Source organism: Habropoda laboriosa, unplaced genomic scaffold (genome assembly GCF_001263275.1).
Source record: "Habropoda laboriosa isolate 0110345459 unplaced genomic scaffold, ASM126327v1 scaffold2, whole genome shotgun sequence".
In the NCBI taxonomy this organism is placed as follows: Eukaryota; Metazoa; Arthropoda; class Insecta; order Hymenoptera; family Apidae; genus Habropoda; species Habropoda laboriosa.
Genome location: NW_017100190.1, coordinates 4,990,271 through 5,017,843, shown reverse-complemented (window position 1 = coordinate 5,017,843; position 27,573 = coordinate 4,990,271). Strand labels below are relative to the sequence as shown.

General features: G+C 41.8%; 1 protein-coding gene across 4 annotated transcripts in view; it reads right to left on the bottom strand.

Annotated features, from left to right (window-relative positions):
* The window catches only part of LOC108580190 (phosphatidylinositol 4-phosphate 5-kinase type-1 alpha-like), a 28,738-nt gene extending 2,542 nt beyond the window's left edge, over positions 1 to 26,196 (bottom strand). The window contains exons 1-17 of one of the 4 annotated variants that reach the window (XM_017943893.1): positions 25,783 to 26,196; positions 24,745 to 24,779; positions 23,220 to 23,348; positions 22,687 to 22,935; positions 22,365 to 22,517; positions 22,116 to 22,280; positions 21,818 to 22,033; positions 21,516 to 21,739; positions 21,287 to 21,422; positions 21,016 to 21,103; positions 16,971 to 17,033; positions 13,473 to 13,550; positions 12,314 to 12,367; positions 11,014 to 11,379; positions 7,493 to 7,700; positions 6,470 to 6,681; positions 4,008 to 4,108 (exon numbers count right to left, since the gene is read on the bottom strand). In XM_017943893.1, the coding sequence (XP_017799382.1) occupies positions 4,008 to 4,108; positions 6,470 to 6,681; positions 7,493 to 7,700; positions 11,014 to 11,379; positions 12,314 to 12,367; positions 13,473 to 13,550; positions 16,971 to 17,033; positions 21,016 to 21,103; positions 21,287 to 21,422; positions 21,516 to 21,739; positions 21,818 to 22,033; positions 22,116 to 22,280; positions 22,365 to 22,517; positions 22,687 to 22,935; positions 23,220 to 23,348; positions 24,745 to 24,779; positions 25,783 to 25,894 (2,589 nt within the window). In that variant the 5' untranslated portion in view covers positions 25,895 to 26,196. The remainder of the gene's footprint in view (positions 1 to 4,007; positions 4,109 to 6,469; positions 6,682 to 7,492; positions 7,701 to 11,013; positions 11,380 to 12,313; positions 12,368 to 13,472; positions 13,551 to 16,970; positions 17,034 to 21,015; positions 21,104 to 21,286; positions 21,423 to 21,515; positions 21,740 to 21,817; positions 22,034 to 22,115; positions 22,281 to 22,364; positions 22,518 to 22,686; positions 22,936 to 23,219; positions 23,349 to 24,744; positions 24,780 to 25,782) is intronic. The other 3 variants (XM_017943888.1, XM_017943889.1, XM_017943890.1) reach the window with 3 other exon arrangements.
* Between the last annotated feature and the right edge of the window lie 1,377 nt (positions 26,197 to 27,573).

Genomic DNA, 27,573 nt, shown 5'->3' with positions numbered 1-27,573 from the left:
TCCGATATTTGAAATATTCTAAAATTCAGCATTCTCCTTATTTGAAATTTTCTAAAATTCAGGATTTTCCTTATTTGAAATTTTCCCAAATTCAGGATTTCCCTTATTAGAAACTGTCCTAATTTTACAGAACTCTTAAATTTCCCAAAGATAATAAAATTCTGGACCATACATATTATGCAAATTCCCATTTTTTTTTAAATATTTTTCACTGAAACTTTGTCTCTGAAATCTCTGCACTCAGAGAGTGTAAAATTTTTGAGATCTTTTTACTCAGAGAGTGTAAAATTTTTGAGATCTTTTTACTCAGGAATGTAAAATTTTACAGATCCTTTCACTCGCGAGTGTAAAATTTCTGGGATCCTTCCACTCGAGGACGTGAAATGTTGCATTTGCAATCATCGAAAAAGACACAAAAAGGACTTTCCAAAATTCCAATATTTCTCTGTGTCTAATAAAATTTTATTTTCGAAAAAAATTCGATAAATCTTTCAACGATATCTGAATTGCCGAAGCCCAAGTTTGTCCAAGAGTTCGCCGGCCGCCGCGACATGACGTTTCACTTGAATATGTGTACATATGTATAAGTAATATGTATAATTACGTACAGAAGACAGACAGAACGTGAGACACATATAGGTACATGTACACGACCGGTGGCTATATTATCGTAATAAAAACGGGATCGAGGGCTGAGTCCTAAATTGGATCGTAAGTATTAATATTTACATCTATTTCCTCCCGCGGTCGTACCACACCTTCTCTCCATGCCGTATTTTATTTTATCAACCCTCTCGACCGCCCCTCTTAACGTTTACAATTAACTGACATAACAAGAGGTAATTGTTAGTTACGATAAGAGGTAATGAGTAGATATACTATTCGCGAACGTTTACTCGCCGCGTTATAACCTCGATTATCACTCGTAAAGCTCGGTGATTCGATGACGAATATTTTACCTTTATATTCTTTTTTTTCTTTAAATACAACTAGATGCATGGAGAAGCAACGAGGAAAATTAGTTAATTGTAATAAGAACACGTGTCTTGTTTATCAAGGCTCTCCTTTCCTTTTTTTTTAATCTTTTTTTAGAACATTATCAGAAGACGGTATTATTCAATGATTGACAGTCAGGATTACAAATTTGCACTTTAAAGTCAGGTATTAACGATTGGTCAACGTATCGATTAATTAAAACTCAACTACTAATTTGTACACGTTAAAACACACTGCATTATTACAATTAACCGTTTGTAAATTCGAATATCCAACCATACGAGGACTAATATGTATGAAAAAAACGAAAAATTCTAAACGATCATTCGTAAATTCTGCGCAATGTGTATAGGATCCTGAATGAGTGTCGAGTATTATACAGTCCTCTAATACTGTAGGCCGAGTTTTTATCACGGTGTACAAACTTCCTGGCCTCCCCCTTAATCTCGAGACTTGGAAGAATCGCCGAACCCTCTTTCGATGATTCATCGACCGCATCGCGAACGGCAACGCGTGTAGCTGACATGTTAATTAATCACACGCGGCAACACGCGAGGATTAATACACGTTCGGCGATCAAGTATACCTGTTTTTTAACAGACTCGCGAATCGAGACGAATTTCATTGCCTTTATGCAAGATATCTCGTTCGTTAAGTACGGAATATCCCACGACACGAAAAGAAAAAAAAAATGCTCGAAGAAGGAATGACTGCAGTATTATATCTCTGTTCGACTTCTTCTCTCTCTCTTTATCTCTCCCCTTACACGTGTGATCCGTCTTGATTCGCGTAATCAAGTTAATCCCCTCTATAATTCAATCTCTTTCTCCCATTCGTCTGTTCGAAGATTCGTCGCTACGACGGCGCACCAGGCCATAATCCAAAACCGACGGAGGTTCGAGGGACGAGTTGGTTTTCATTCACTCGTGCTGCAGTATCTCCTGATTTGAAGGAAATAGAGAAACCTTTCAGATAGTCTGATCTCTTCGCACGGAGCGTTCCAAACCGGGGCCCGTTTTCTCCTCGAAAGAATTTTTCAAAAATAGGAAAGGAAATACAAACGATAAACTCTGGCTAAAGTGGAAGACGACGTTTCTGAAGTCTGGATCGTTTGAAATGCTTCACCAAACCCGGAGAATTCTTTCCAACAACGATACTAGGTTAATACGGAATTACCTGGTCGACGTTTTACCAGCTCGTACGTGTTCGACATTCTTTCGCGTGTTGCAAGCCCTCGTGAGCTTGTTTACTTCATCAGAAATGCACGCACCGGCGAATGTACCGTGTATATATAATCGCTGATGCGTTCGTTGCAAATTCTACGATGCAATCGCATGCAGAAATTCGAGGATGCGTCTCGATGTGTCGCAACCGGAGGATCGTTCGGGTCGTCGAGTGGAAATGTGAGTCAGATGGTTTGGTTCGACGACCTTCTTTGTTAGAAATTGGTTGGCCGTTTAATTGTCCTGTTAAACCCTTCGTTTTACGAGTATTTTATTACGCTGGTCGTTTGAGCGACCAGCAAGCGTACCTTCTTTTGTTTCCGTATACCAAATTGAAGATAGGTAGTTGGATTATGAGATTTTAATCCTCCTACGACGAGTGCAGGGTCATTCTGACTCGACAGCGATAAAGTCGGACGACTTGGATTACGTTTGGTACAGGAAATACACCTGTTTTACGTATCACGTGTAAATAACCAAGAAAAATGTCAAATATATATAGTTGAAAGTGTAGAAATTTCTACCCAATTCGTTCTTGAAACGCGTGTACAATAGAAATTTTGGTCAAAAACCGAGGGTCCTTCCGAGGGTGAAGAAACGATTTATGGCGTTACTCGTAGTATAACGGTCAACCTTTCCCGAACAAAGAATAATATTCTACACTATAGAACGATATTTTCCACGATAAAATTTGTCCCTCGAATCGCCGATTTCTCTAATTCGTCATGCAACCTTCTCTACGACAATAGATCATAAAATAATCGCTAGAAGATCGTACTATTCTAAGAGCAGACCAAGATGCTCGAAGCGAATAGGTTGAAAAGAAGAAATTTTCATGCATAACTCTTCGAAAGATTCTCTACTCGAATCCGTTTGTAATGAAAAGGGGGGAAAAAATTGGAAGAATGATCGGTTTGGAACGCTCCGTGCGCGATTGAATCCGGCGCTCCTTGGTTGAATTGGACAGAAAAAAAGACAGGGACACAGACACGAGACGAGACTAGAAACACGAGGATTGTACGGTGACAGACGCGAGGGACTCGTTGGTCAGACTTCTTTCAGCGGCTCCTCCGCTCGTCCTCGCGACGCAGACGACACACGGTTCGCGACGCGTCGTCGTCTGGGGGCTGTTTTATTAGTTACAAAAAACCCTCGGCCACTCGGGGAAAACATTTACACAGTCCGATCGATCGGTCACCGGTTTTCTGGTGCAGCACACTTACCGCCTCGAGGTGTTGGTCGACGAAGATACGATAACGAGAATCGGAGATCATGAACGTTAATTAACGTAGACGGGCTACGGTTTGCGCTGTCTCTATTATCACTGAAGATACACGTTAGCTAATATTTGCTTTTCTTCGCTAATTCTCTTCTGATTGAAGATAATCTGACGGTATTGGTTCTCTTTGCTACCTTTTTCCCAACGACTAGTTTTTTCAGCTTTAAATTTTAATTTGCACGTAAGATAATCTGACGGTGCTAGTTTTCTTTGGTACCTTGTTTCGAAGGACTAGTTTCTTAAGCTCTTTAAATTTTAATTCAAACGTAATCATTCAGTCATGTTTTTCTTCTTTTCCGAAGGACTGGTTTTCCAAGCTCTAAATTTTAATTCAAACGTAAAATAATTCTGTTCGACGGACTAATTTTTCAAGCACTAAATTTTAATTCAAAGAAGAGATAATCGTTCAGTGATATTTTCCTTCTATTTTTATGGCCATGATCTCGATGAATTTTGCTATTGTATCTGCTCGAGTGACCAATCGTTCAAAGCTACGATTACCAACTTACCATTTCCGTAGTGAGACTGGCTAGTGCCTCCTCGACGGTGGCAGCGATCCTTCCTCCGTCGTCCTGACGTTGGCTGCCCCTGATCGGCGTGGTCGGGCAACCTAAAATTATCGTTAATCGTCATAGTGCAAGAGTAAGATCAGCCTGTTGCAGCCGCTCGTTCTCTGGAGAGCGCAGAAACGTGTTTTAGCGGTAGTGTTTTCGAGAGTCAAGTCTGCAATCTACGAGGGGGAGAAATTCTTTTTTATTCGACGAAATGTGCCTCGAAAGGAGCAGCGAAAACCATTCTTTCTCTTCTATAATTACCAAGCATCGTGCAACGGTGCCTTTTCAAATGATCCTTTCGAGGATTCGAAGGTATTACAACACAAGATGCACCGACAATAGAAAAACAAAGCGTGCATCGTTTCTACATCGATGTCTACGTTCGTGACAAAGAAGCGGCACGCGTGTGGGTGGTGTGTACTTGTGTAACTATTTAACGATATTCAAAACTATACGTATGCGAGTGTGTAAGCAGAAAAGAAAAGCTCGAAGAGAAACGAAAAGGTTTAGAGAAAAAAGAGAGACAAAATTGAAAACTTATCTCGAAAGCACATCGGTTCTAGGCGATGCCCGTTCCTGCTTACGAAGGAACCATAGAGAACAGGTGAAGACAAAACATATGCGTACACGGGGATTTTCTTTTTCTTTTCTTAATGAGAATGAGCTATCGTGTTTCTTTTCTTTTTTTTTCTTCGTTTTTATTTCTTTCGTAATCGTCGTTCTTTATTGTCGCTCTCGTTCTCGAGAGAATAACGTTCCAGTGTATCTTTTTTTTCTTGCTTTTTGACAAATCTTTTAAGGTCACCTAGACAGGGCTAAAGAGATTGCTGTTCGATTGTACTTGTCATGGGAACAATTAGTAGTCGATCGTAACGTATGTAATTATCTAAGGAAACAACACCCAAAGCTGCTCGTCAGATCTCCACGTTTTTTCACAACTGTTTCATCTGGTTCATTCGGTTCTCTCTGCTTCAGGTCTTCTGACGAGCACCTTCGGTACACGATTGAAGGATTCAAGAGCATTTCCATTCATAACACTTACAGACACAATAACCTCGAGACATGATCGAAAACACATAGGCGTTGGGATTAAATTTAGGCACTGAGTTTCTTTTTTTTTTTTTTGTCTCCTCTTACTTTTTCGACTTCGATTATTCAACGAGTGGGTACAACGCAACAATACGAACGAAATCGAAGAAACGAAACTGGTCTTTCTTCTTTCGTGTATAAATCGGCATATATCACAACGATGATTCTCGCGGTTAAATTAATCTCGTTTAAAGTAGAGTCAGAGAACGATCTGTAAACTTAATTTGCTCTAATACCCATTGAACTCATCTCGTTACGTAATTATCGTTAATACACACAGAAAATGCATTCGGATTTAGGTGGCTAACGACAAACACGTGTTCGTCTCGCGTCGCGATCACAAAACGACGATTTAATCGTTGTTTATCTCGACGAGAGTACGCGTTCAACTACTGTTGCGCTGATCTACGGTATCATACATACTTGGTACACAGTAGGAAGAGGTTCTCTCCCTTTACAATGAGCAGAAATCACGTTAATTCGATCGATATAAATGTATGTATCTCCTTTTAACAGAGTGCTTCGAGAGAACAACACGGACAACGACAAACAACGAATACTTTCGCTCGTTTCAGAACACTACCTTAAATCGTGGCACGTTAAATCAGACTTCCGGTTGCTGGCGCGAGGATCGTCACGCTGATTGCCCGTAATACTCGATGCAATTAGAACCTCTGCGTGTTTTCTTTCTTCTTCCTTTTTTTTTTACCACAGATACACAGCCGTGTCGAATTAAAACGCGTTCATTCTGTTGTTAAATTGGCCGACGGTGTATTTAGTATATCGTTAATACATTTCTAAGAAACGTTTCGCTCTTCTATCTTGTTACAGCTTGTTCGAAATCAATTGACTGCTCGAGGCTAATATTGCTTTCTACTGTATCAACGACTACGGTGAAACTATCTCTTTTACGATCAATCTAGAAGAAAAATTCAAATAAATCACACGCTACTCTACTCCTACCTACTGAACTAAAGAAACGAAAACAGAAATGAAAATCTCTAAGGTAACGGTGTGTCTCTCCTTACGAATTACCTTGAGCAACCATCAGATTCCATTGAGAACTATAGAGACAGGGGGTAAATAAATTCAACGATAATTCCTTATAAATTCTACGTTCAGTCTCTCGGAATGTTACACTGTGATACGGGGGACAATCAACGAGACGGTCACGCTCGATGCAAATCCTTTCACCGCGAAGGTCGAAGAAGTAGAAGAAGAAGAAGAAGTAGAAGAAGAAGAAGAAGAAGAGGACGAAGGAATCTTCGAGGCACGTTGTGTGAGCCCTCAGGCGACGTAGTAGATGTTGAGCGCGTACGGGAACTTACCTGCGTCACCGCTGCTGGAGCTTTCGGTGAAGGAAGGTGTACCCTCTGTCCAGGTAGGCGTCGAACCCTCTGCGCTTCCTGCTGGAGGTGTCCAGGTCAAACCGCCTCCGCCTCGGCTGCTACCACCGCTCTCTACGCTCAACGACGACTTCGTTTCCCTTCCACCACTGCCGCTTCCGCTACCACTGCTCTCCAGGTGGACGTCGGATATGCTGGAATATTTCAGGGGAAATCGAATTTTTTTCAAGATTCTGGGGATAAAGGGGAGATTTCGTGAGCTCTGGAGAATGTTTGCGAGAGGAATTTTGGTGCGATGAATATCGGAGGTTTTTAATTATTCGGTCGTTTAATGTGAAATTTGGGATTTTTAACCTTCCGTCCAGAGATCGGCCTTCAAGAGGTCCTTTACCAAGTGGAAATTAACTAACCATAGGAATAATAGAAGAACATGAGTGTAAACAAAAAACATCAACATCATTGCGCAACGCATCGCGTCTATATACATAGATGAATTATGGTTGTGCCTGAGAGATCAGGTGCGCTCGACGGAGGGTTAAATATTCGCGAGTTCTATATACATAGATGAATTATGGTTGTGCCTGAGAGATCAGGTGCGCCCGACGGAGGGTTAAATATTCGCGAGTAGATCGCTTTAGAGTTGAAGAGTTGAATTAGATCTTTCGGATTTCTGATCATTCGGAGCTGAAGAGTTCTAAGTTCCTTCGCGTTTCCTTAACCCTTTCGTCACCAGTGGAACGCATACGTCTCACTCGACTTCTCGAACGAAAATTGATCTCACTTTAGTATCTATCACAAACGCGACGATCGGCAGATAAATAAATTCTTACGAAAAGAATTACAATCGCGGTGATGGGGGATGAATGGGTTAAAGTTCATGAAGCTCTTTGTAAGTTACTGTTGAGAAATCTAAGGACTTTTCGAATTCAGAGTTCAAATTTAACTTTCACAGGGTGAATTACTCACGTTTCCCCTTAAAAAAGGATGAAAGAAGGGTGCACTCACCTCACGGCATCGTGATAAGTTTTGGTGAGGGTGACATGATGCACGACCTTGTTGTGCTTCGATTGAGCACTGCTCAGACTGCTCGTTAAGATGGTGGTCGGTGCACCCTGTTGAAGTTGACCACCGGAAGCCAATGTTTGGTCGTTTGAGCGCACTGCATCGTCAAAGGGCGGGGGCGGGGTGGAGCAGGTGGAAGGAAGGGTGCCACCTACAAAAAGCGCGCTACAGTTAGCCCTAATGAACACAATATAGTGTGCTTGCTTCGTCATCGAGGGTTCTAAGAGGGTTCAGGGTAGAGTCGTTATAGCGTTCGAGGATCTCGTTGAAAAACACGGGGAAAAGGTGGTCTTAAAAACAATTTTGCACCGGATTTTCACAAATTATCTTTTCTCCAAACAAACAAATTAATCAATACACTCGTGTACTATCGTTACGATTTTGTAATACTTAGTGTGTGCAAACAAAAATACTCAAAATGCACAATAATCCGTTGTTAGTACCAAAGAAAATCTTTTTCGTATCGTTTATTTTTTCACTAAGTTAGAAAAAAGGAGGTGAAAAGTATCGATCGTTTTTACGTCCAATAGGGAGATTGTTGTGGGGGTTCGAGTACCATCTACTTGACGCTGCGTTACCAGTGACCACAGTAAGCACTCGCTAAAACGAGACATCACGAGCATTTCTAACGTTTGCCAAACATTAAACAACACACTGTGCGAGTTACGCGCGAGTCGTCGCAAAAATTGCACAAAAATGGCGAAGCCTACTTAAAAAAAAAAAAAAAAAAATTAAAACCACCTGAATCGTTTATACGTAAATGTGTTCTTCTTCGGCAGGAACGTTGTTATATTGCATCGTTCGAGTGGAGGATCGAAACGTTAGAAATTGATCAGCACTTCCTATTGAAGTCAGTCCGAATAAGCCATTCTAGTTTCACGTAATGGTACAACGACTACGTTCCAAAAAAAAAAAAAAAACACTATCTCTACTTGCGTGTCTACAACAGGCGCACAAACAGCGAACTACATTAGCCAGCATGTCACAAAGGCGAATTGATCTTTCGCTCGAAAGAAGGATATTTGCACCGTAAATAGAACACTCGTGTGAACGTCCCTTTATTGTGGTACAGAGAGCACACCATACAAACACACCAATAAAATTCTGCATTTTTTTTCTTTCTGATACTTCGACGTAAAATCTGTTCTTTAATTCAACTTTTCAGAAATAGACGTAACCATCTATTAAATTTTCTCACTTTTCTCTCTTCTTCCCTTTTTTCATATTTAAATACTCGAAAAATTCGTTCAACAAGTGCCGTGAGACGATAAAGTGCAATATTCGTGAAAAAATAGTATTTTACATATTATCAAATTCTATCGGATAAATAGCATGTTCTTTTTTTTATAATCTTTTTACGACTACTTCTCGAATACAAAAGTTACGTCTATTCTTCGTGTCCTAAGAAATGGTACAGGAGGTCGCTACGCATGCAGGAACACACTTGAAAATCTAGACAAGAAAGAAACCAATCCTTACACGCGCTACTTTGTCAAATGTGGAACCTCCACACGTGCCGAGGATAGTCGGATCTCGACATAGCGAACGATACCTCGTCGACGCCATAAAATCGACGTTGCAACGGCATCGAACTCAGAGTACACAATAAAACAGCAACGACAAAGTGCATCGTCTATTATTATCGGTATGAAAATATGTAAAACATCGAACTACCAACTTTCTTTTTTTTTTCTCTTATTTTTCATTTTTTTTTTCCCCGTTCTCGTAGCTAACAGCGGGAAATTCCGAATAAATCTTGATTAGAACAGATCTATGTATTATTACAAACTGACACACGTGAGAGATCGAGTGATGAGAGATGGATAGAACAAAGAATAACAACTGAGAGTGTATTTTGCGCATGCAGGAATGAAAAGTTAGTATTCGAAGTAATGTTGGTTGGGTGTTTAATAGTTCCTAATAGGTCCTCTTCCGTAATTCTTCTCCGTTAAAAATCTCGTCAATTCTCGAAAATAGATCTTCTCTGTCAGGTAGCATATTTTGGTCCCTTTATGTTGATTAGTAAAAAAAACGAAGGCACATTTGGGTATGCATCTCTTTACTTGTATTTCCTCGATTGAGACCTTTCGAGGCCATGAAGAAACGAAGTGTTCGGTATCAAAACGTTGGAAGAAGGTTGCTCACTCGTAGCCTTCGAAACTCGAGATTTCTCGTGTACACCTCTGTGGAATTGTTCCCTAGATCTAGAACTCGACTCCTCGTCGTACACTCGATCCATTCGGGACACCGTCGATTTTCTACCAGTGTCCACTCCAGACGAATAAACCACTTCGTTGCCAATGCTCGACCTTCTCTCGTCGACTTTCGTCACCAAGAAGGTTCATCGCTAGTCGATCTCGTCACTTTCTCGTCGTTATTGTTACCCCCATAGCTAGGTCTCGAAGGCACCGTTCCATAATCCTCAACCTTCTCCCTCCGAAACTTCTCTTCGTCGTCGTTCACCCCAGCTGAACCTCCGAAAGCTTGCACTCTGGCCGAAGGTTCAGGGGCTAGCTTCTTCCTCCTCTGAGCAGACTTCTCCCTAATTTTCCTCAGCAACTTACTGTCTCTTCTACGCTCGGCGAGCCTCTGAACGTCGATCTTCCTCTCCTCGACAACTTTCTCCTGCCTGTCTATCTGACCGATCGATCTGTCCACTCTGGAAGCTTCAACGCCACTTCTGTCGTCCCCAATTCTGCTCGCTCTATCCGAACGACTGGCCAACGCCGTGGTGATCGTCGTGAGCGAAGCCTCCAGCTCCCTCTGCTTCCTCTTCATCCTCTCGTAGTACGTCTCCGAGTGCTTCTTGTCCTTACGCGACATCTTGTAGTTCATTAGCTCTGGTCTAGACGCAGGGTTCAAGAAGTACGTGAACTTGGCCATATGTTCGTCCCTGGAGCTTCTTCGTACCTCCGCAGGAGGCTGTCTATAGACCGTCTCAGGTCTGTTATCCCTGCTTCGTTTGAAATTCCCTCGTTCGGGTCTGAACGGATAAGGACTGGTCCTGATCACGTACGAACCGTTGACTTTCTCTACGCTGACGAACTCCTCCTCGTTGTCCTCGTCGTAAATATCGTCCATGGGCCAATCGTTCCAGCGTCGAGGCGTGTGTTCCTCCGAAACACCTTCGACAGCTATGGTACTGGTATTGGCGTATCGATCGCGCAGCATCTGGCTGTCGTACGACGGTGGCAGGTGGGCGGGTGTCGACGCACGTGCGTGCAACACGTTTGTGTTGACAGTGGTGGTGTAGTCGGATGTGTTGTTAGCGTTAGTGAACGAAGTGGTACCGGTGGTAGAAGAGAAGTGAGAAGAACGGGTAGCGGCGGAATAGTTAGTAGAAGTGACGGCAGACGTAGCAGAAACGTTAGTAGTAGTAGAAATGTAATCGGGTGTGGAAGGATGGTGCAGGATGCTCGAACTGTCATGCAAGCGGTATCTCGTGGTTATGGCTGCTTCGTCACCTCGGCTGGATGTGATAGAGGACGCCGATGTGGCGGTTCCGGTGCCGCGATGCTCCTCCGAGGACCTCGCGGTCCTCGATTGACCCGTGCCTCTTGGTGGAACAGGCGGTGGAATCTTGCCAGACGGTACCAAATTTGGATTTGGCGGACTGGCGGCGGTTCTGCCCTTCAACACAGCCGGATAGCTCGTTACCTTGGCCGAGGAACTCGTCACCTGCGGTTCTTGATGCGGCGGCGTGGCCAAGGTTAACGGAGGCGGGTTCACCGGGCCTGAAGCGAAGTTCACCGGGGTTGAAGTAGCGATCGGTGCCGAACCACTGGACATCACCGTGCTCGTTGTGCTGATCGCAACGTCGCTCGTGATCGCTGCTTTCCCAATTCGCGGATCCGAACCAGGGTTGCACGAGGTGGTAGGTCGACGTTGCAGGTTGGTGGATCGAGAGCACAGGGGGTTGGCGCGTGCAGGCGACAACGGTGACGGGGGAAAGAGACAGACAGAGAGATAGACGGGCGGGCAGAGAGAAACAGAGAAGCTGGGTGAGAGAGGTCACGTGACGAGTGAGCTGTGTCAGGTTGCATCGAACTTTGCAATTTTCCGAGTTGCAATTTTATCAAATTTATTAAATTTGTTCAAAATCTGTTCAAACAATTTTACAGTTTCAAAAAATTGAGGATGAGCTTGAGTTCACCGTGACAAAGACACCACGTGTTGTCTAACTAAGACAGATAAATTTTGGTTAACCCTTTCGCTGCGAAATTGAAAATTTGTACAAATTTCAAATTTGTTACACCGAATGAAAATGGAAACGTGCAAAGGATAAAATAAAGAACTAAATTGAAAGGGTTAATAACTATGTTTTATCACAAATGCCTGGAAAATTGTGAGGTACGTCAGAACGAACACCCTGTATACGGGATGAAATGTATCGTGTTGTACGCTTTGCCAATTGATACACCGATAAGACGATTAAGTACGAAGGTTTCGATGCAACGTGACATCGCTTGTCAGATAAAAATATTAGTACGTAAGAAGTAACGAATAGGGTGACTGTGATTCAAGACCGATTTATCAGTGACAGTGATTGATTCAAACTCTATATACCACTCTAAATTCCAATATCGTATTTATACATATATTATTCCTATGACACAGCTATCGCTACATCTCATTCGTTGATTCATCATACTAAACAACCGGTTGAATCTTCGTGGAAGTAAATCGGCACAAGTGAAAGAGACCGCGCAAAGAGACAGAAATAATTACGGACATTAGGAAAGTAAGTGATCGTATGAGACTCACCAGCCTTCGTGGGTGACGTAGCATGCATTGTCGAAGTTCCGGTTGTCGGCACCGCTAAACCACCATACAACACCATGTACCATTACCGTATCACCATATGTGCGACTCTTGATCGGACAGAGAAACTTCCGCGATTTTTTCCCTCTCGACGTATTCGTATAGGAGAGAAAAAAAAAACGAAGAATACCGGCGTTCATTGTTCTCTTCGAGAGAGTACAGAACGAAGTACGATTGTTCCCGTGATTTTCAAGTCTCTCTGTCCAGTCACGGATCGAACGTGTCCCGAAATAAAAGAGGGATTCGAGCAAGGGACGTTCGAGGCAAACAGAAGGGGGTATTCGATGATCGGAATGCGCGCATTCGACTGACATTCACGATAGAAAGCTGTATTATACGTACGTTCTTTGCATCTGTAGACAGAATCGAACGGATTTCGAAGGAAAAATTGGCAGGTGGATGAAACCATAAATCACCGTAGTATTGGACTGTGCTTTTTTCTTTTATATAGGAGGGGAATGTATCGAGTATATTGTTATATCGAGCGTGTCAGGCGATTCGATTACTTGAAAATTTGCCTCAGCTGTAAGCCGCATGATCTCCCGGTTTTATTTATACGATATCAAGCTCGATAGGTTCATGAGATAATGGATTACCTGGCAAACACGGAACACGGACAGGCGTACGTGATTTGCACGTGAAAGCACGCGCGAGCAATCTTCGTAAAAGCGACATGGTATCTTCTGAAAGGGATCGGCTGGCATCGGGACGGTTCAGTGGATTTTCTCGGCACAGTGGTGACGGATTGGGATCGTGGTGAACGTTTTGGACACGGGGAACTTGGGTATGCCGGATCTAAGTTTATTGCACCGATCGCTGTGCCTGACTACACACGTGAAATTCAGCGCAAAGCCAATAATAAAGTATCGTGGAGAATATTTCTTCGTATCATCCGCCGCGATTCTCAGACCAGCTTCGATCTCTCGATATTTTCGTAACTCCTTATTGCTATTTTTACGATCATTTCAAACGACAAATATTTGGAAAAGAGAGATCGTTGTTTTTACTGGTACTGAAAATCGGTAAACCTCCGGTCGCAGTAACAGATATATTCGAAAGAAAGTAACATATGAAATAGTATAAATCGATCGAACGGACTCACCAGTAGAATCGAAGTCGCCGTCCAGAGGCCTGAGAGGCCTGGTTATGCTTTTTCTCTTCGACGGGGAATGTTTCAACGCTGAAACACAGAATCGACGTGTCGTTAGTTTATGCTCGATATCAATGACAGAGGGAGGGTGTGTTAACATCGATAATACTGATGGAAATCGGAACGATTAATTGGAAGAGACTCAGATCGGTGGTGCCTATTATGTATCGTAAAACAAGGGAGGATATGTCAAACGAGTTAACGCTACAAAAAGCTGACGTCAGTGCCGTAGCAAGTGTTAGCTTATGCGTGAAGCGTCGTATGCTTGTTTTGAAAAAGTTTTCACCGCGCTTCGTGTAGTACGTCGCGAAACGCATATTACGCACGTGCCATTGGCGTTCAGGATACATTCTATTTTCGCACCGTATTTACCGGGGCAACGTATTGCAATTAGTGGACGCCATAAGCACGAGGTCATTTAGAAGCCATTAACGTGCTGATAAAGCTGCCGTTGATAAGCTATCGCGATGGAAATTAGTTGTAGTCGTGGTTCACGCATTGCTGATCTATCATCTTTCACTGAACAATAAGCATTTTCTTTTTTTTCTTTTTTCTGTTAACCTTTCCACTGCTGTTCGCGCTTTCAATATTTTCTTGCACTGTGTCCTTGGCGCCTACAGCCTTTGTGAAAATTTCGTGTCGAGGCCCTGTTTGGCACACTTTTACCTCAATTCGATCCTTTTCTTTCTTAAATCTTAATTTTTAAACTTACAAAAATTTTAAAAAGCCGAAACAAATACTAAAACATTGTATAAAACACAGTGAAAGGGTTAACAATTTTCCACCGAAAGTTCATCGCCAATTTCTCCACGAAACGTTAATTTCCTTCCAAGTGAGCCCGTGCGAAATGAATCTCGCTACAGCACTGCCTGCCACGACTATATGTATATAATCTAAGCCTTCTCCATCGTCTGGAGCTACGCTTCTTTGATTTCTCTACGTTACCGGACAGAAGGGAATAGACGCCAAAAAGAGAGAACTACTTGCGATAAACAGGGAGGAGAGGTCGTCGTCTCGCAACCGTCTAATCTCCTCGACAGCGTCTAACACACGTCGTTTTAATGGAAAGCTTTCTATAAAGTTCCCTCGCGCAGTCAGAGATAAAGCGCGAGACAACTCTCTCGGGTCTAAATTTTCAAACAGTTACGAGATAGTGTGCGTGTTGTCGCCCATACGGCTACTCTTTCCTTCATTTATTCGTTCTTTTTTCTTTCTTCTTCGTGGTACATGCGCCTCTGTTCTAATATATGTAACATACGTACATGGAACACACACGGTGGAGGACGTACTATCCTGGCGAACGGATAAAACGTGTTCTCTCGTTCGCTCGAGTGTTCCGCGATCGGCGAGAACACTGGTAATCGCTCGAACAACCGCGATCCCTCTACAAGTTTTCTTTCTATACGAAATTAATTGCCGCACGATGTTTCTGGTCTGATTAGAATCCGGACAACGAGGTTAACTAGAACGAGCCGCGGAGTCTCGACGATGCCAAGGATCTGTGGAAAATTATACCGACGGGATAGAGGTGGCAAAAGGAACGTCAGAGTCACAGCCACGGAACGAGGCGTTCCTTTCTTTTATATACCTCGTTCACTCCATTACCAAAGGAATTTTTCTACGTATTCTCACTCCGACTGTTTGCATTTCAGCTACGATCAACAGATCTGTATTGAACTAGGACGAGGAATAAAATTCGTCAATGTGCATCGAAACTCTGCTGTTCCTTCTTTTCTTTATTCACGGATCCTGCCCCCGAGAAACAGTATTGTGCTTTCTTTCTTACTTGCTTTCAACTTACTTCGGGATAGAGATCGTGGTTGACAGTAAAAGAATTTGAAAAAAAAAAAAAAAAAAAAAAACGAAGAGAAACGGGACGTGTAAGAGAGAGTTCGTGTGCGAGTGTGCTCTAGAGGAGAAAAGTATATCCTGGCGATAATTCGATTACGTCGACGAGATTTTGGAGAACGATGGGTCACGATGTTGAAAATTTCTGTCGCGATTAAGCGGGTTATATGTTGGTTCCTTAGATGCTGTTTCGAGAAGAGGAGCTGATGACCTAGATTCACGCAGAAAGAAAAGAGGGTCATCGATCAAGAGAGCGGGTGGTTATTCGTGTACTTGAAAAAATTGTGAACGTGTCGAAGCGTATTAAAAAATGGAGAGAGAAACAGAGAAATAGTGGAAGAAGAACGAAGGAGGAGAACTCGAACCAGGCATACAAATCTCACGATGCATCGCAGAAGCAGAGGAAAATAAACAGTTATAGAAAGAGGTGAGAGATAGAATTTGAAACGAGAGTGAAATTTCGTATTCTGATATTTTTTGGCTGATTACACGAGAAATGTGAGTTGGATTTAGAAAGAAGATACTTCGTGGATAAGCTTATTGTTTAAACGGACGTTCTACTGTAATCAGGAAAAACGATCAGAGTACTGTTTACACGTGTACAATATAGAAAAACGTGGGGAATGCAGATATCTAAATGCTCGTACGTGTGTTTGGATTTATAAATATTGTAATATTGGAAAGTTCGAGACTGGTGGAAAAGATAATCAAAGAAGCGTTGCAAGATGAAATTCGTCGGACGCAAACTTCGCGTGTATACGTTTCACGAAGGAAAAAATAAAATTGCTATGGGATCGGTGAATCAGGAGCGAAAGGGTTGAAAAAGAAACTTCAAACTGTCAAACGGCAAAGCACATCTCAAACAAGATCAACGTTATATGTACAACATCTTTCAAAGGATTCTGTAACACTTGCGCGAAAAAATCTCGTTCGATCTCGAATGCGTTAGATTCGCCATCAACCAAAGAGAAAACCAAGGAAAAACGAAAAATGAAACGAACGGTTGCAAGGAAGCAATTCACACTAGACAATCTTTCCTACTTACGAGAGGTACGTGTAACATCTTACATCTAGAGTCGTAATCGCTATAATAAAAAGATTCGTTTCACATGCCACACAATTAGACGACAGAAATTGATCTATTACAAAGGACAGACTCTTCCAACTTTCTACGTATCTATACTTTCAGGTTTACTTCGATTCTGGATAGAGAAAAGTACCACGAATCGAGCAGAGACTGTACTTGTCAAAGGGTGAAATGAAAAAGCGTCTAAAATCGGTCGAAAATTCAACGAGATGCAAATAGAAAGGAAAGGTGGAAAGATAAAAAAAAAAGAAAAAAAAAACGACGACAAAGATCGAGGAGCAATCCAAGGGGTGTCAAAGGATGGACAAACCAGAGGTCGATACCAGAGATTAACAGATTAGAAAGAGAGACAGAGAGAAAAAGTGTTACGCATACAAGCAGAAAAACGATCGATTCGTTTTGGTTAAGAAAACAAAAGAGAAAGAAATGAAAAGGTTTGAAAAAAAAATAAACAAACATACGTACAACCATACAAAAATGGACAGACAGACGGACGAACAGACAGACAAAGTTACCTATGTAGCTGGTGACGAGGTTACGGAATTTGCGATGATTCCCCTTAATCTCAGGCAGGTCCACTTTTGGTATTCGATTTTCGAGTTTCGATCGGTAGCAGGTCAGATCAGGTCATTGGGGGTTGACACGGAAAGAAGTGCACGGGACACAAAAACATCAACATTTAGCTAACTCCGTACTTAAAACATCTTTTCTATATATACCGGATTTTTATAAAGGAGAACAAAAAAAAAAAAAAAGTGAAACGATCGACAGATCGATGTATACAGGGACTGCCGAGAATCAAAGTAGAGCAACACAAAGGTAAGCAGGGGAATATACACGTTCTTGCCTCAAGATCCAAATCGTAGATACGTAGACAGAAAGACAGAGAAAAGCGACGGTAAATAACGTATTCTTGTCACTTACGAATGGTTAAGCAAACAGTATATGCACGTATACTTGATACATATCCTTATGTATCCTATCCGCGAATCGATTCTTTTCCCATTGAACACGGGGGGATTCTCGTCGCGACGGAACCTCGATTATTCGAATATCTCACCTAAACGTATTTTCTTTCATCTTTGTATCCTTTTTATCCGTAAAACCTTGACCCGTAACCCAGATTTACCATTTTCTCTCTCTTTTCTTTTTAAATAAGCCACTCGTTAGTCTCGCCAACACATTTCCCGGCGACTGAATTAAACACATTTTCACAAATCGTAAATTCCACGCATTCTAATTGGCTGCTAAACGTACGGTTACTCCGACTTTGATTGACTTTTTAATTCACACGTTAGCCTGTACAATTTCTTGCATTTAACAACGGTGCTCCATAAAAATTTCCTCGATTTCGTTCGAATAATCCAGATTCCAACGAGCTGATCTAACGGACCAGTGTTCGCTGAACGAAATGCAAAAGTTAAACGTTAACAGAAAGAAACTTGGATGATCGTTTCGGTCGGACGGAAAGATCGACGGTGAAAAACAAGGGGATGGAGAAAAGAAGAAGAATCGTGTTCCTTTTTTTCTCTTTGTCACGACGTCCAAAGGGGTTCGAACCGAGAAAAAAAATCGTCTCGTTGATTCTTTTTTGTTCTTTTCTTTCTCATCGGATTCCGTACTTTGGGCGATCGCATCGCAAAGTGTACACGGTGTGAAACAGGTGTGGCGGTGATTGAAACCCAAACGTACGTTGAAACACAAACAACAAACACATCGCATGATACGCTATTTAAGACAAGTACATAAAGGGTGTAAACGCGATTGGTTGAAACAGTGCAGAAAATAAAAACGTGATAGATGAGTTCGTGGCTACGATGAGAGGGGGAGAGGAAGAACGTGAAAAGATTCACAGTAGATGAGATAGTATTTTTAGTAAATAGTATTACGTAGCGGTAGCAGTAACAGTGATGATGAATGGTGATAAACAGTGATAGGGAAGTAAAAAGAAAAAGAGAAAAAAAGAGATGGATCAAAGAGAGAGAGAAAAAAAAAACAGAGAAACAGAAATAGTAGAAAGAAAGCAAAACATACGTATATAACTGGGTAGGCTTTATAAATGAAATGAAGTTGTAAACAGCGAAAATGTTTATTGCAAAATATATAAATATGTACATTGGTGTCCACGTTGAGCCGTTAGCTGAATATTTTCACAATAAAAAAGAACGTTTGTGTACTCTCTACTTCTACCATTTTTCATCTCTCTCTCACACTCTAGCGCTCTCTCTCTTTCTTTCTCGTATACTCGCTCTCTCTCTCTCTGACACATCCGTAGCTAATCTAGCTCTTTTGCCAAAATATATGCTCCGACTTGGTGTTACACGCCGATGAAGACTACGTTCACGAATAGATCGCACAAAATTATTCGATTATCGTGTTAGAATTAACGACTGCGCACAGGTGTTAAAATGTATACATGTTCGAATAAAGTTTCACAGCTCGTTTATCGTTAGGAATAGAAATAGGTTTAGTCGAGATGAGAAATTTTGTGCGATCTATGACATTCTTTCGATAAACAGGCTTCAGCGAATCGCCGGTGATTGCGCTCTCCCTCTCTCTCTCGTTCTTTCTTTCTTTCTCGCGGGTTCGTAAAATAGTAACCACTGTAAATCACGAGCCATTTTACTACTCTGTACAAACTACTAGGAACACGAGGAAGTAGTTTTTACAAAACTTTGGCACGTTCGTCTTGGTAGACGATCTGAGGAACTTCTCGACGATGCGAACAAACCTGATTGAAAAATCTCACTCGATACACGTATATGTAACGTGTATATATATATATATATGTATAAAACGGTGGCAAAAAATATTTCTCTGTGCGTTAGAGACGATAAAAATTGTACAGATAATAATTGCGCTTGATCTAGGAAATTTCACGCTTGATCATCGACCCGTTTCGTTTCTGCACGAACTCGATTTCAATAAACTCGTACGCTACTCTCGAGATACGTCTCTCACATACTCGTTGCGTATTAGCGAAAAAAACATTTCTGCTATCGTATTGGCTAGATACTGGCAATAAAATACTCAGCTACGTGTTGTGTGGACACCAGTGGACTGGTCATTTTGTGCTCGTTTCAAATGGCTCTCTCTTTTAAATGAACATCTCAAGATAAAACATGTCTGTTTCGATAGGAAATGCGAAGTGAAACGATGAGATCAATGGTTCTTTTTTTCTTTTTTTTTTTTGGAGAGGACGAAATATAAATGGCAAAGAAATGTTTCGCAAGATCGTCGTGGAATTGGATGAAATGAGAATTAAACGAAATAAAGAGGTAAATCAATTGAAAAATAATATGTGTGCCGTGTTAGCAATTAGTTACACCACAATAAAAAAACCCAAAGGTGACCAACTTGACATTCAATTTAAACCCAGGATGTTTGATCGGGCAGCGTTGATTATCAAAATAGGATGCAGGTATCCGAAAAAACCACGTCGAATCTGCTAAGCTAGATTCGTCGAATTTCTATACAGTACGGAACAGCACACTCGTGACTCGAAATTGAAATTGTCTCTTTCTGCGTGCGTAATTTTCGGATATCCGCACAGGATTTTCATCGCATTCTCTGCAGTCACTTAATTACCTTAAGTCACTATTACGATTGTTAGAATTTCTTTTTCTGGACGGCTAAATTTGTCTGTGATAAATATATGGCATGATGGAATGAATTCTCGCTTCGAACAGCTTTTTTTTCCCTCTCTCGATAAAACGTAAAGATCGAAAGTAAAAAAGATAAATTAAGAAGAAAGGAACGATGTATATATGTATGCTGTATAAAAATAGTTGGACCGAGTCGATACTCGATCGTGATAAATGGAATCAAATGGAAGTTACACAATCGGTTGATCCGCTAATAATACTATACGTTTTCCGATATTTAAGCTTACCTCGTGCATTACGAACAAATCAATTAACTGTTCTCACTGAATCGAACAAATTGTCCAGTGATAGCGATTATTATAACAAGAAAGCTAAAAAATATATACGTATATGTAACTCTAGCTTATAGCTTACGGCTCTATACAAACTGGAACCTTAAACAAAGATCATTATGACGCTACTTAATTGTAAATGGCAGAATTATGCGCATCCACCCCCATTTTTCCTATCCGTAAGTTTTAAAATGTCTCAAAGATTTTTTCGTTTTTTTTTTCTTTCTTTTTCTGTAAAAGGTACTATGCGATAAACATTGTATTGAGTGTAATATAGTTGAATCACAGTAATTGATGCTATTTACTATAAACAGAAAGATGTGATTAATCACGGTCAGCTGGCGATAAAAATACTTGTTACAGTATCTACTATTCTACTTAAAGCCTAGAAGTTTTTTTCTCTCTTGTACTTTTATGCGTTTACACGAGATATTAGCCGAACTCTCGATTCGGCGTGATATATATATACATATATATACTTGACGAATCGTCAGTCGACGTTAAGTAACCCAAAAAATATATGTAACTGATTAAAAAATCGCTTACAAATTAGGAATGAGCCTTGTTCAGTGTTAACATTGAGGTCAAATTTGTTAGAAGAGGCTGATTAGGATGGTACTTACGTGACGGTATCTTCTTGAATACAGTCTTGGCCATGAAATCTTGGAAACGCTGCGCGTAAAAACCTGGCCGATGTACCGACACAGTGTCCTGTAAACAAATGTAAAACAAAAACAACGGTCTTTAATTGATACACCGTAGAAGGCACGCGTAGCTGAATGACAACGTAACAAGTAAACATTTAGTAAAATCGTCGCAAGTACATCCGCAATCGTCGTGTTGGGAAAAAGGGGGAGGGAGAGAGAGAGAGAGAGAAATACTAATATTACTTACACCATCGTGTATCATCGACTTCCAGGTGTGCTCGAGCTTTTTCTTGAGCCTGTAACTTTGCAAAATATCAATAATACCAAGGAAGAGTAGCAGGCGTTCGCCGCGAGCGTTGCGAGCAGGAATACCACCAGGACTGCTAGGAACACGAACGTAATTAAAATCACGTTATTAAGGCCGTTCGCTTAGTGTAGAATCGACGTTTAGTGGGGAATGAAAACACGATACTCACGGTACATCGTCCTCCTCGTCGATCGGCTCGCTTTCAGCCTGAATACTCTCCATAGCGGTACTGTGCGCAACCAACCTTTGTCGGTTTATACTTCGTGATCGGTTCAGGGCGCTGGCACCTGTTCTTTCCTCCCGTTCCCTCTCCCTTTCCGCTGGAGTAAATCCTGCACTCTCACCTCCGACTTCGCCAACTTCCTCTTCTGCACTCGCTGATAATTTCTGCTCCTATTACCATATGAGAATTACGCATACATTTGCATCAAATTATACTCTCGTGTCTTCTTTTTTCCACTACTCGCTTACCGCTTTTTCTCTCGCAGCCTGGTCAAGGTTGTGAATACCAACGAGTAAAGAATAATCCATGATCTTGAAACTTTCCAATACTCGACAATCTCTCTGAATGGTCTTCACCAACGCGTTATACGTATCTGCTTCTAAAAAGATCCCCTCGGGATGATGTTCCATGAAATCTAAATCTTTGTACGTCGGTGACGATTTTGATCTTTCTGTTTTCGATGCCTGCAGATTGAAGGAATATTTTATTAGACTCGTAAAAGAACAGATATTTGTGTATATGTAACGTGAAGTAAGGATTGCTAACCTTTCTTTTATACGTCGACCCTTTCAAGTCGTACTTCTGATGCAGTTTCACCGACGAAGGCAGAAGATTATTCATAGCGACTAACCTAACATTTTTACTATTACACCGATAGCAATACAATCCGAAGAATTTCGGTAATAACGTCCTTGGATTTTGATTTAGATTCTACAAACAGAAAAGATCATCTTTCCAATGAATTGTACTCTTCAACGTAGAACCACAATGTGCCCGTTGAAATCTCAGGCTCACCATATAATATCCTGGAAGAAGCGTCTGTAAAAACTCTCCTTCTTTGTGTTGCACAGTCTTTATGATGAACTCATCATCATCTGTTAGATAAAAGATACTTCCACTAGCGCCTGGGTTCGATAATTCGCGTAACGGAGCGCTACACATCGACATCTGAATATTCAAACGGTGTCATTAGGATGGGCGGTTCGTTTGCAAGCGGAAGAAGAAAAACGGTCGTCGTTTTACGGAGAGAGAAAGCTTAAGGAAGTGGTGATCGATCGATCCTGTTCCTTCGTAACTCTTCCGCGGAAAGAGTATCGTTATACTCTTCGATACTCACTAAAAAATCGTCCGGTTGAATGCCGAAGAGATCCCGAAAGTAACGAAATGCAATGGGTGCGTAGTTCTTGAACTTAAACTCGGAGAAATGATGAGCAGGAGTGTGATTGGAACCCTCGCTTGGGAAGTTCGTCGTCTCCACTGTCATGAAATCTTGCATCAATAAATCACGTTCTGGTTTGCTCGCTAAACCGCCTACCGCGTGTTGGATGCCTAGCTGTATAGATCCCATGATTTGTGTCGTTTGGATCTAAACGGTGGCGTGAAAAAAATAAAAAAAATAGTAAAAAATTCGTTCCATTCAGGACTAAATTAATTTGCATAATTTTCTATTATTTTTATTATTTACATTGTCATTTTGTTTGTTACGATTATTACGATTACAGGTAGTTTGGTATTATTAACTCTCATCGGTATCTGCTCACGTACAGATGTTATCATTACAGGTTGTTACGGGACACCGTCCCAAGTAAACAAATTTATCAAGCCTCTTTACGGGACAATAAAACGTCAATGCGTTCCTATGTAACGTACCTTTTTGTACGTGATTTCACCTCCCACTCCAACTCTTCTGTGGCCGATCTTTCTTTCCCGCTCCGATTTGTTCCTCGACACCCCCACAGGGGTTTTGGGCCCTGTGATGCCATGTTGTGTTACCAAGCTCTGCAAACAATATACCGAATAATCACCCTGACACTACGATAATTACACACACGACGATTTCGAGGTAACGCAAATTCCCGAAAAAAGAAATCACGGAAATATACATTACCGAATATTACTTCGTATTGAAAATGAGCGAAAAAATGTCTCACGGTGATAAAACGAAAATTCGACGCAAATAGGTGAATCGAAGAAGCTGGCAGATTACACGAAAATTATTTTCCTCGCGGAACATACCTACCGAAGAAGAAATACACGGTCATGCGTCATTCAAATGAATAATTACACAACTATTCTTGTCTTTACACCCGTGACACGAGGCATCTCGTTCGCAAGACGAGCTCGAACGTCTTTACAATGAAACCTCGAATCGGCAGAGCAGCTCAATTGCCGGAACGTTCCCGCGCATTTTTTTTCTTTTTTCCCAGAAAATAACTACGCATCCATAGTGGACACAGTGATTCGAGATAAGAAAGAACGATTAGTCGATTCGAGAAGCATTATCTCGCGTTCCGATCTTCGAAGCGATAGAGTGGATCAATTAACGGGTGAAAATAGCAACGATCACGCCATTACAATTAATCGAACACGTCTCGAACGCGCGATCGATCGTTCGATGGGAAATCGAAGGGGTCTCGACGCACCCCTGTATCGAACGATCGATCCAAGATGGCCGAACGTGTGGGTAAAATCAGCGCGTCGAGTGAAGCGAGGCATTCAGATGTGGTAAACGTGTGATTTTTCTTACATAACGTTCCACCTGTATCGGCGATGTATAGTTCCGTGTCTGGTAACGTTACCCCGTTACTTCTATTATTTTTGTTTTATTTCTCTTTAAAATCCAAGTGCACGGCATTCGAGCGTTTAAACGCATCACGTTAAACGCGCACGTTACATAAATGACGGGAGCGTTCCTTTATGTAACGTTCAATTGCATTTATTATCCATTATATTTACATGTAATATAACAGCGGTTTTAATAAACGAAGATATAAAGGGAGGATGGAACGGTAGATATTTGTCTGGTGGAAATTGTCCAGCATCGCATAACTTGTATCTACGCAGTACCGCGTAAATAAAAATGTTTTATTATGAAACGAAAATATAGGTAATTTTATAAATAAAATAAAACCCGTTGGAACGGAAGAACGATGCGAAACGAAGGCAAGTCGCCTCAAGAATTTCGATAGCGGTGCCCACGTAAGGCTGTATTTGTTATCTCTTTCTCTCTGCTCGACGTGCACCGAGTCAGAGCGTGCAAGTGTCAATATTAATATCTATAGTTCGCGCGTGGAACGAGGATCGACTCTTCTCGAGTATGTTTGTCGTTCGTCGAGGAATTTTATTCTTCGTGTTTTTTCTTTTTCTTTTTTCTGTTGTATCAGTCTTTACTTACGTCGAGTGCTGTCACCTTATCCCCCGTAGATTTATCTGTAACATAAAAAAAAGAAAACAACGTGTTTGTTACATAGAAATAAGGTCACGTAACAGTTGACTCTGTCGGGGTTCGCCGCGCGCACCCGATATATATTACGTCGGCGTCGAACGAACGAAAGTCCCGTTTCTAACGCGAGCACCGAGGGGGACACGCGAAAGAAAGAATCGCACGGTTAAACGATCGTGTCGAGCAGCCGATCGCACCGGTATTCCGGGAAAGATGCGAGAAAGTGGAACGTTAACCGAGTTCAAAAACGAAAGTCGTGCACACGCTGATTGCAATGGGGGATTCACTATTGATACATGAAAAGAGGCATGTGTATACCGTTAAGTCCCGTTACTACAAATTTTCAGCCCTTGCTTCTATATTACACGAGAGGCGTTCGTCGTAGTTTCATTCAAACTTTGCTCGTTTCACTCGAACTTTCGTCAGAATGCTAAAAATCCTTTATGCAGGTTCATTCGCATTCGAGTCGCTGTTATTTTCGTGTAGCCGATTCAGTGTTGTAGAAGCTGACGCATCCGAGTGAAAAAGGAGAAAAGGTAAAATCTCGTTATTCCGAAACGACAACAATGATCTCAGAAATTGGCGAACAAAGGAAACGAAAAACGAACGTTCGAAAGAAAAAGGGAATTTCTAATAGATTTTTGACAGTGCTGGTGCTATATGTTACGACGGGTGACACCCATCAGTTGTCAAATAGCGAACTGGATTAAGCACAGCGTAGCCCTGAAAGAGCGTATACGCTGGATTGCCGACTTATCGGTGTACAGAACGTAGCGCGAGCATGCGGAAGCGAAACGAAAATCCGATCGGCCGCAATCGATCGATCACGCCTATCTGTCTGTCTCGTACGGCGCGAATTCCCCGAGACAGCCGTGAGAGATACGATGCCCGTACACAGGCGTCTGGAATACGCGGTGGTTTTATAGGTTATGTATCGCGAAACAGAAAGACGCGACGAAAGGACCTCGTACGAGGATAAGGTTTACTCACTGTCCTCGTCCGCGGACTGTTCCGGCCTGAGATGATCCTCCGTGGCCTGTACCGGGCCAGCGAAGCTTGTCTCTACCACCTCGATCACGTCCACATTGTCGCCCGAAGCCATTTTGTACGTGCGTGCCTTCTTTCAATCCACCGAGCAGCGCACTGACTCACGTACAACGACGACGATCTTCCTGACAGTTTCGCGAAGGCGCCTCCTCTGTCGTCGCTTTGCACGGCAGCATCTTTCGAGTTCGAGAAACACGGCACACTTAGGCCGACGCATGCATAACGCGCACACCCTCACTGTACATTTTTCTTTCAAAATTGCACTCGCGTGTTCTACCCGTTCTTTCACTATATCATGTCGGAGTGAAACAAAAAAATCGTCACCGATACGCGGTCTCAAAGGCTCTCCAGCTCCGGGCTGAGAACACCCACGAACCTCGAGAGCGCCTCCGGCCTCCCTGCTATTCGTCTATTGACCGGACGCCATCTTGCCCCGATTTCCATGCCATCTCGCGGCGATACTCGGTAATTACACGAGCCTGGGGGCGCCTCCATTATAATTGCCTGCATTTTAACGAGTTACCGCGAACACGTTTTTTTTATGACACACTTAACTATCAGTTAATTGGGCAATTCGGTAGGAGTGCTAAAGGTAGAAAAAATAGAAGAAACACGGATAAACAGTTAGGAGAAATAAGACGTACGAACGGAGAAATGATCTATCCGAGGAATGTTTACCTACCGTAGATTCTATAGTTTGTTTGGCAATAGTGGTCTTTCACCGGAAGATCGTGAATATGACTCGACGACCGTATCCGGCTTGAAATAGATATTGTCTCACGAATCAGAATAAAAACAAATACAAGGAAGCAATGATGAAATGTAACGTTATATAAGCCATGGTGACAAGTCGTTTCGTATCTTTTATCAATGAACCGGTGGTGCACGTTGTATTAAAACGACGTCGCCGGATCGCGATAAATTTGTTACGCGTACCAGATTAGCATTAACATACATAAACACGACACGTAAGTCGTGTGACACGCAGGTGGAACAATTTTATACGCTTTGTTACGATGATCCTGAAAACACCGATCAGCTGTTTTTTATTTACAAATAGAAAGTTTCTATATATTTACATTTGATAAATCTGCACCGATGAACGTGGTAATAAAACAGCAGCGATATTAATCAACGAAGTTAGCTGCGATCCAAATACATTTGGTCACGCGATGAACTCGTAAATTACCAGTCGGCGTAAAATTACTGTTTTACTTTGGTCAATTAACGTAAAAAATCGTTCGTTCTCGTCGGTGTGATGTTTGCACAAGTAAGAGTTCAATGTTCCTTCAAATAAATCACGCACACCTTCCATGAACCGTCTTTCTCTTCCATCTATATTATTTCAGTTGTATCATGGTTAAATTTAAGTGGCCTCCCGTCAAGATTCACGTACAAAGAATGATCCTATTGAGCATCATTGGCGTGATATCATTTGGAATATTGAAGGGTCACATGAACTACGAAAGAGAGGTTACTATCATCGAGAAATCGCCGTCCTTACTCTATATAAACTCGTATAATCTCCCGCGTGCAACTGACTAATCGTAAGATCTCCGAAAAATAAAGAGAGAAGAAGACAGAGATAGAGGGGAAAAAATAACTAACACGTAATATCGCGAATGCAACGTGCAAGCGTGGCATACAGAGATTCAAAACGTGTTATGAATCATCGTTCGATTTAATTGTTGGCAAGAGCGTATGCTCTATCGGAATGACTCGCTAACGCCCGGT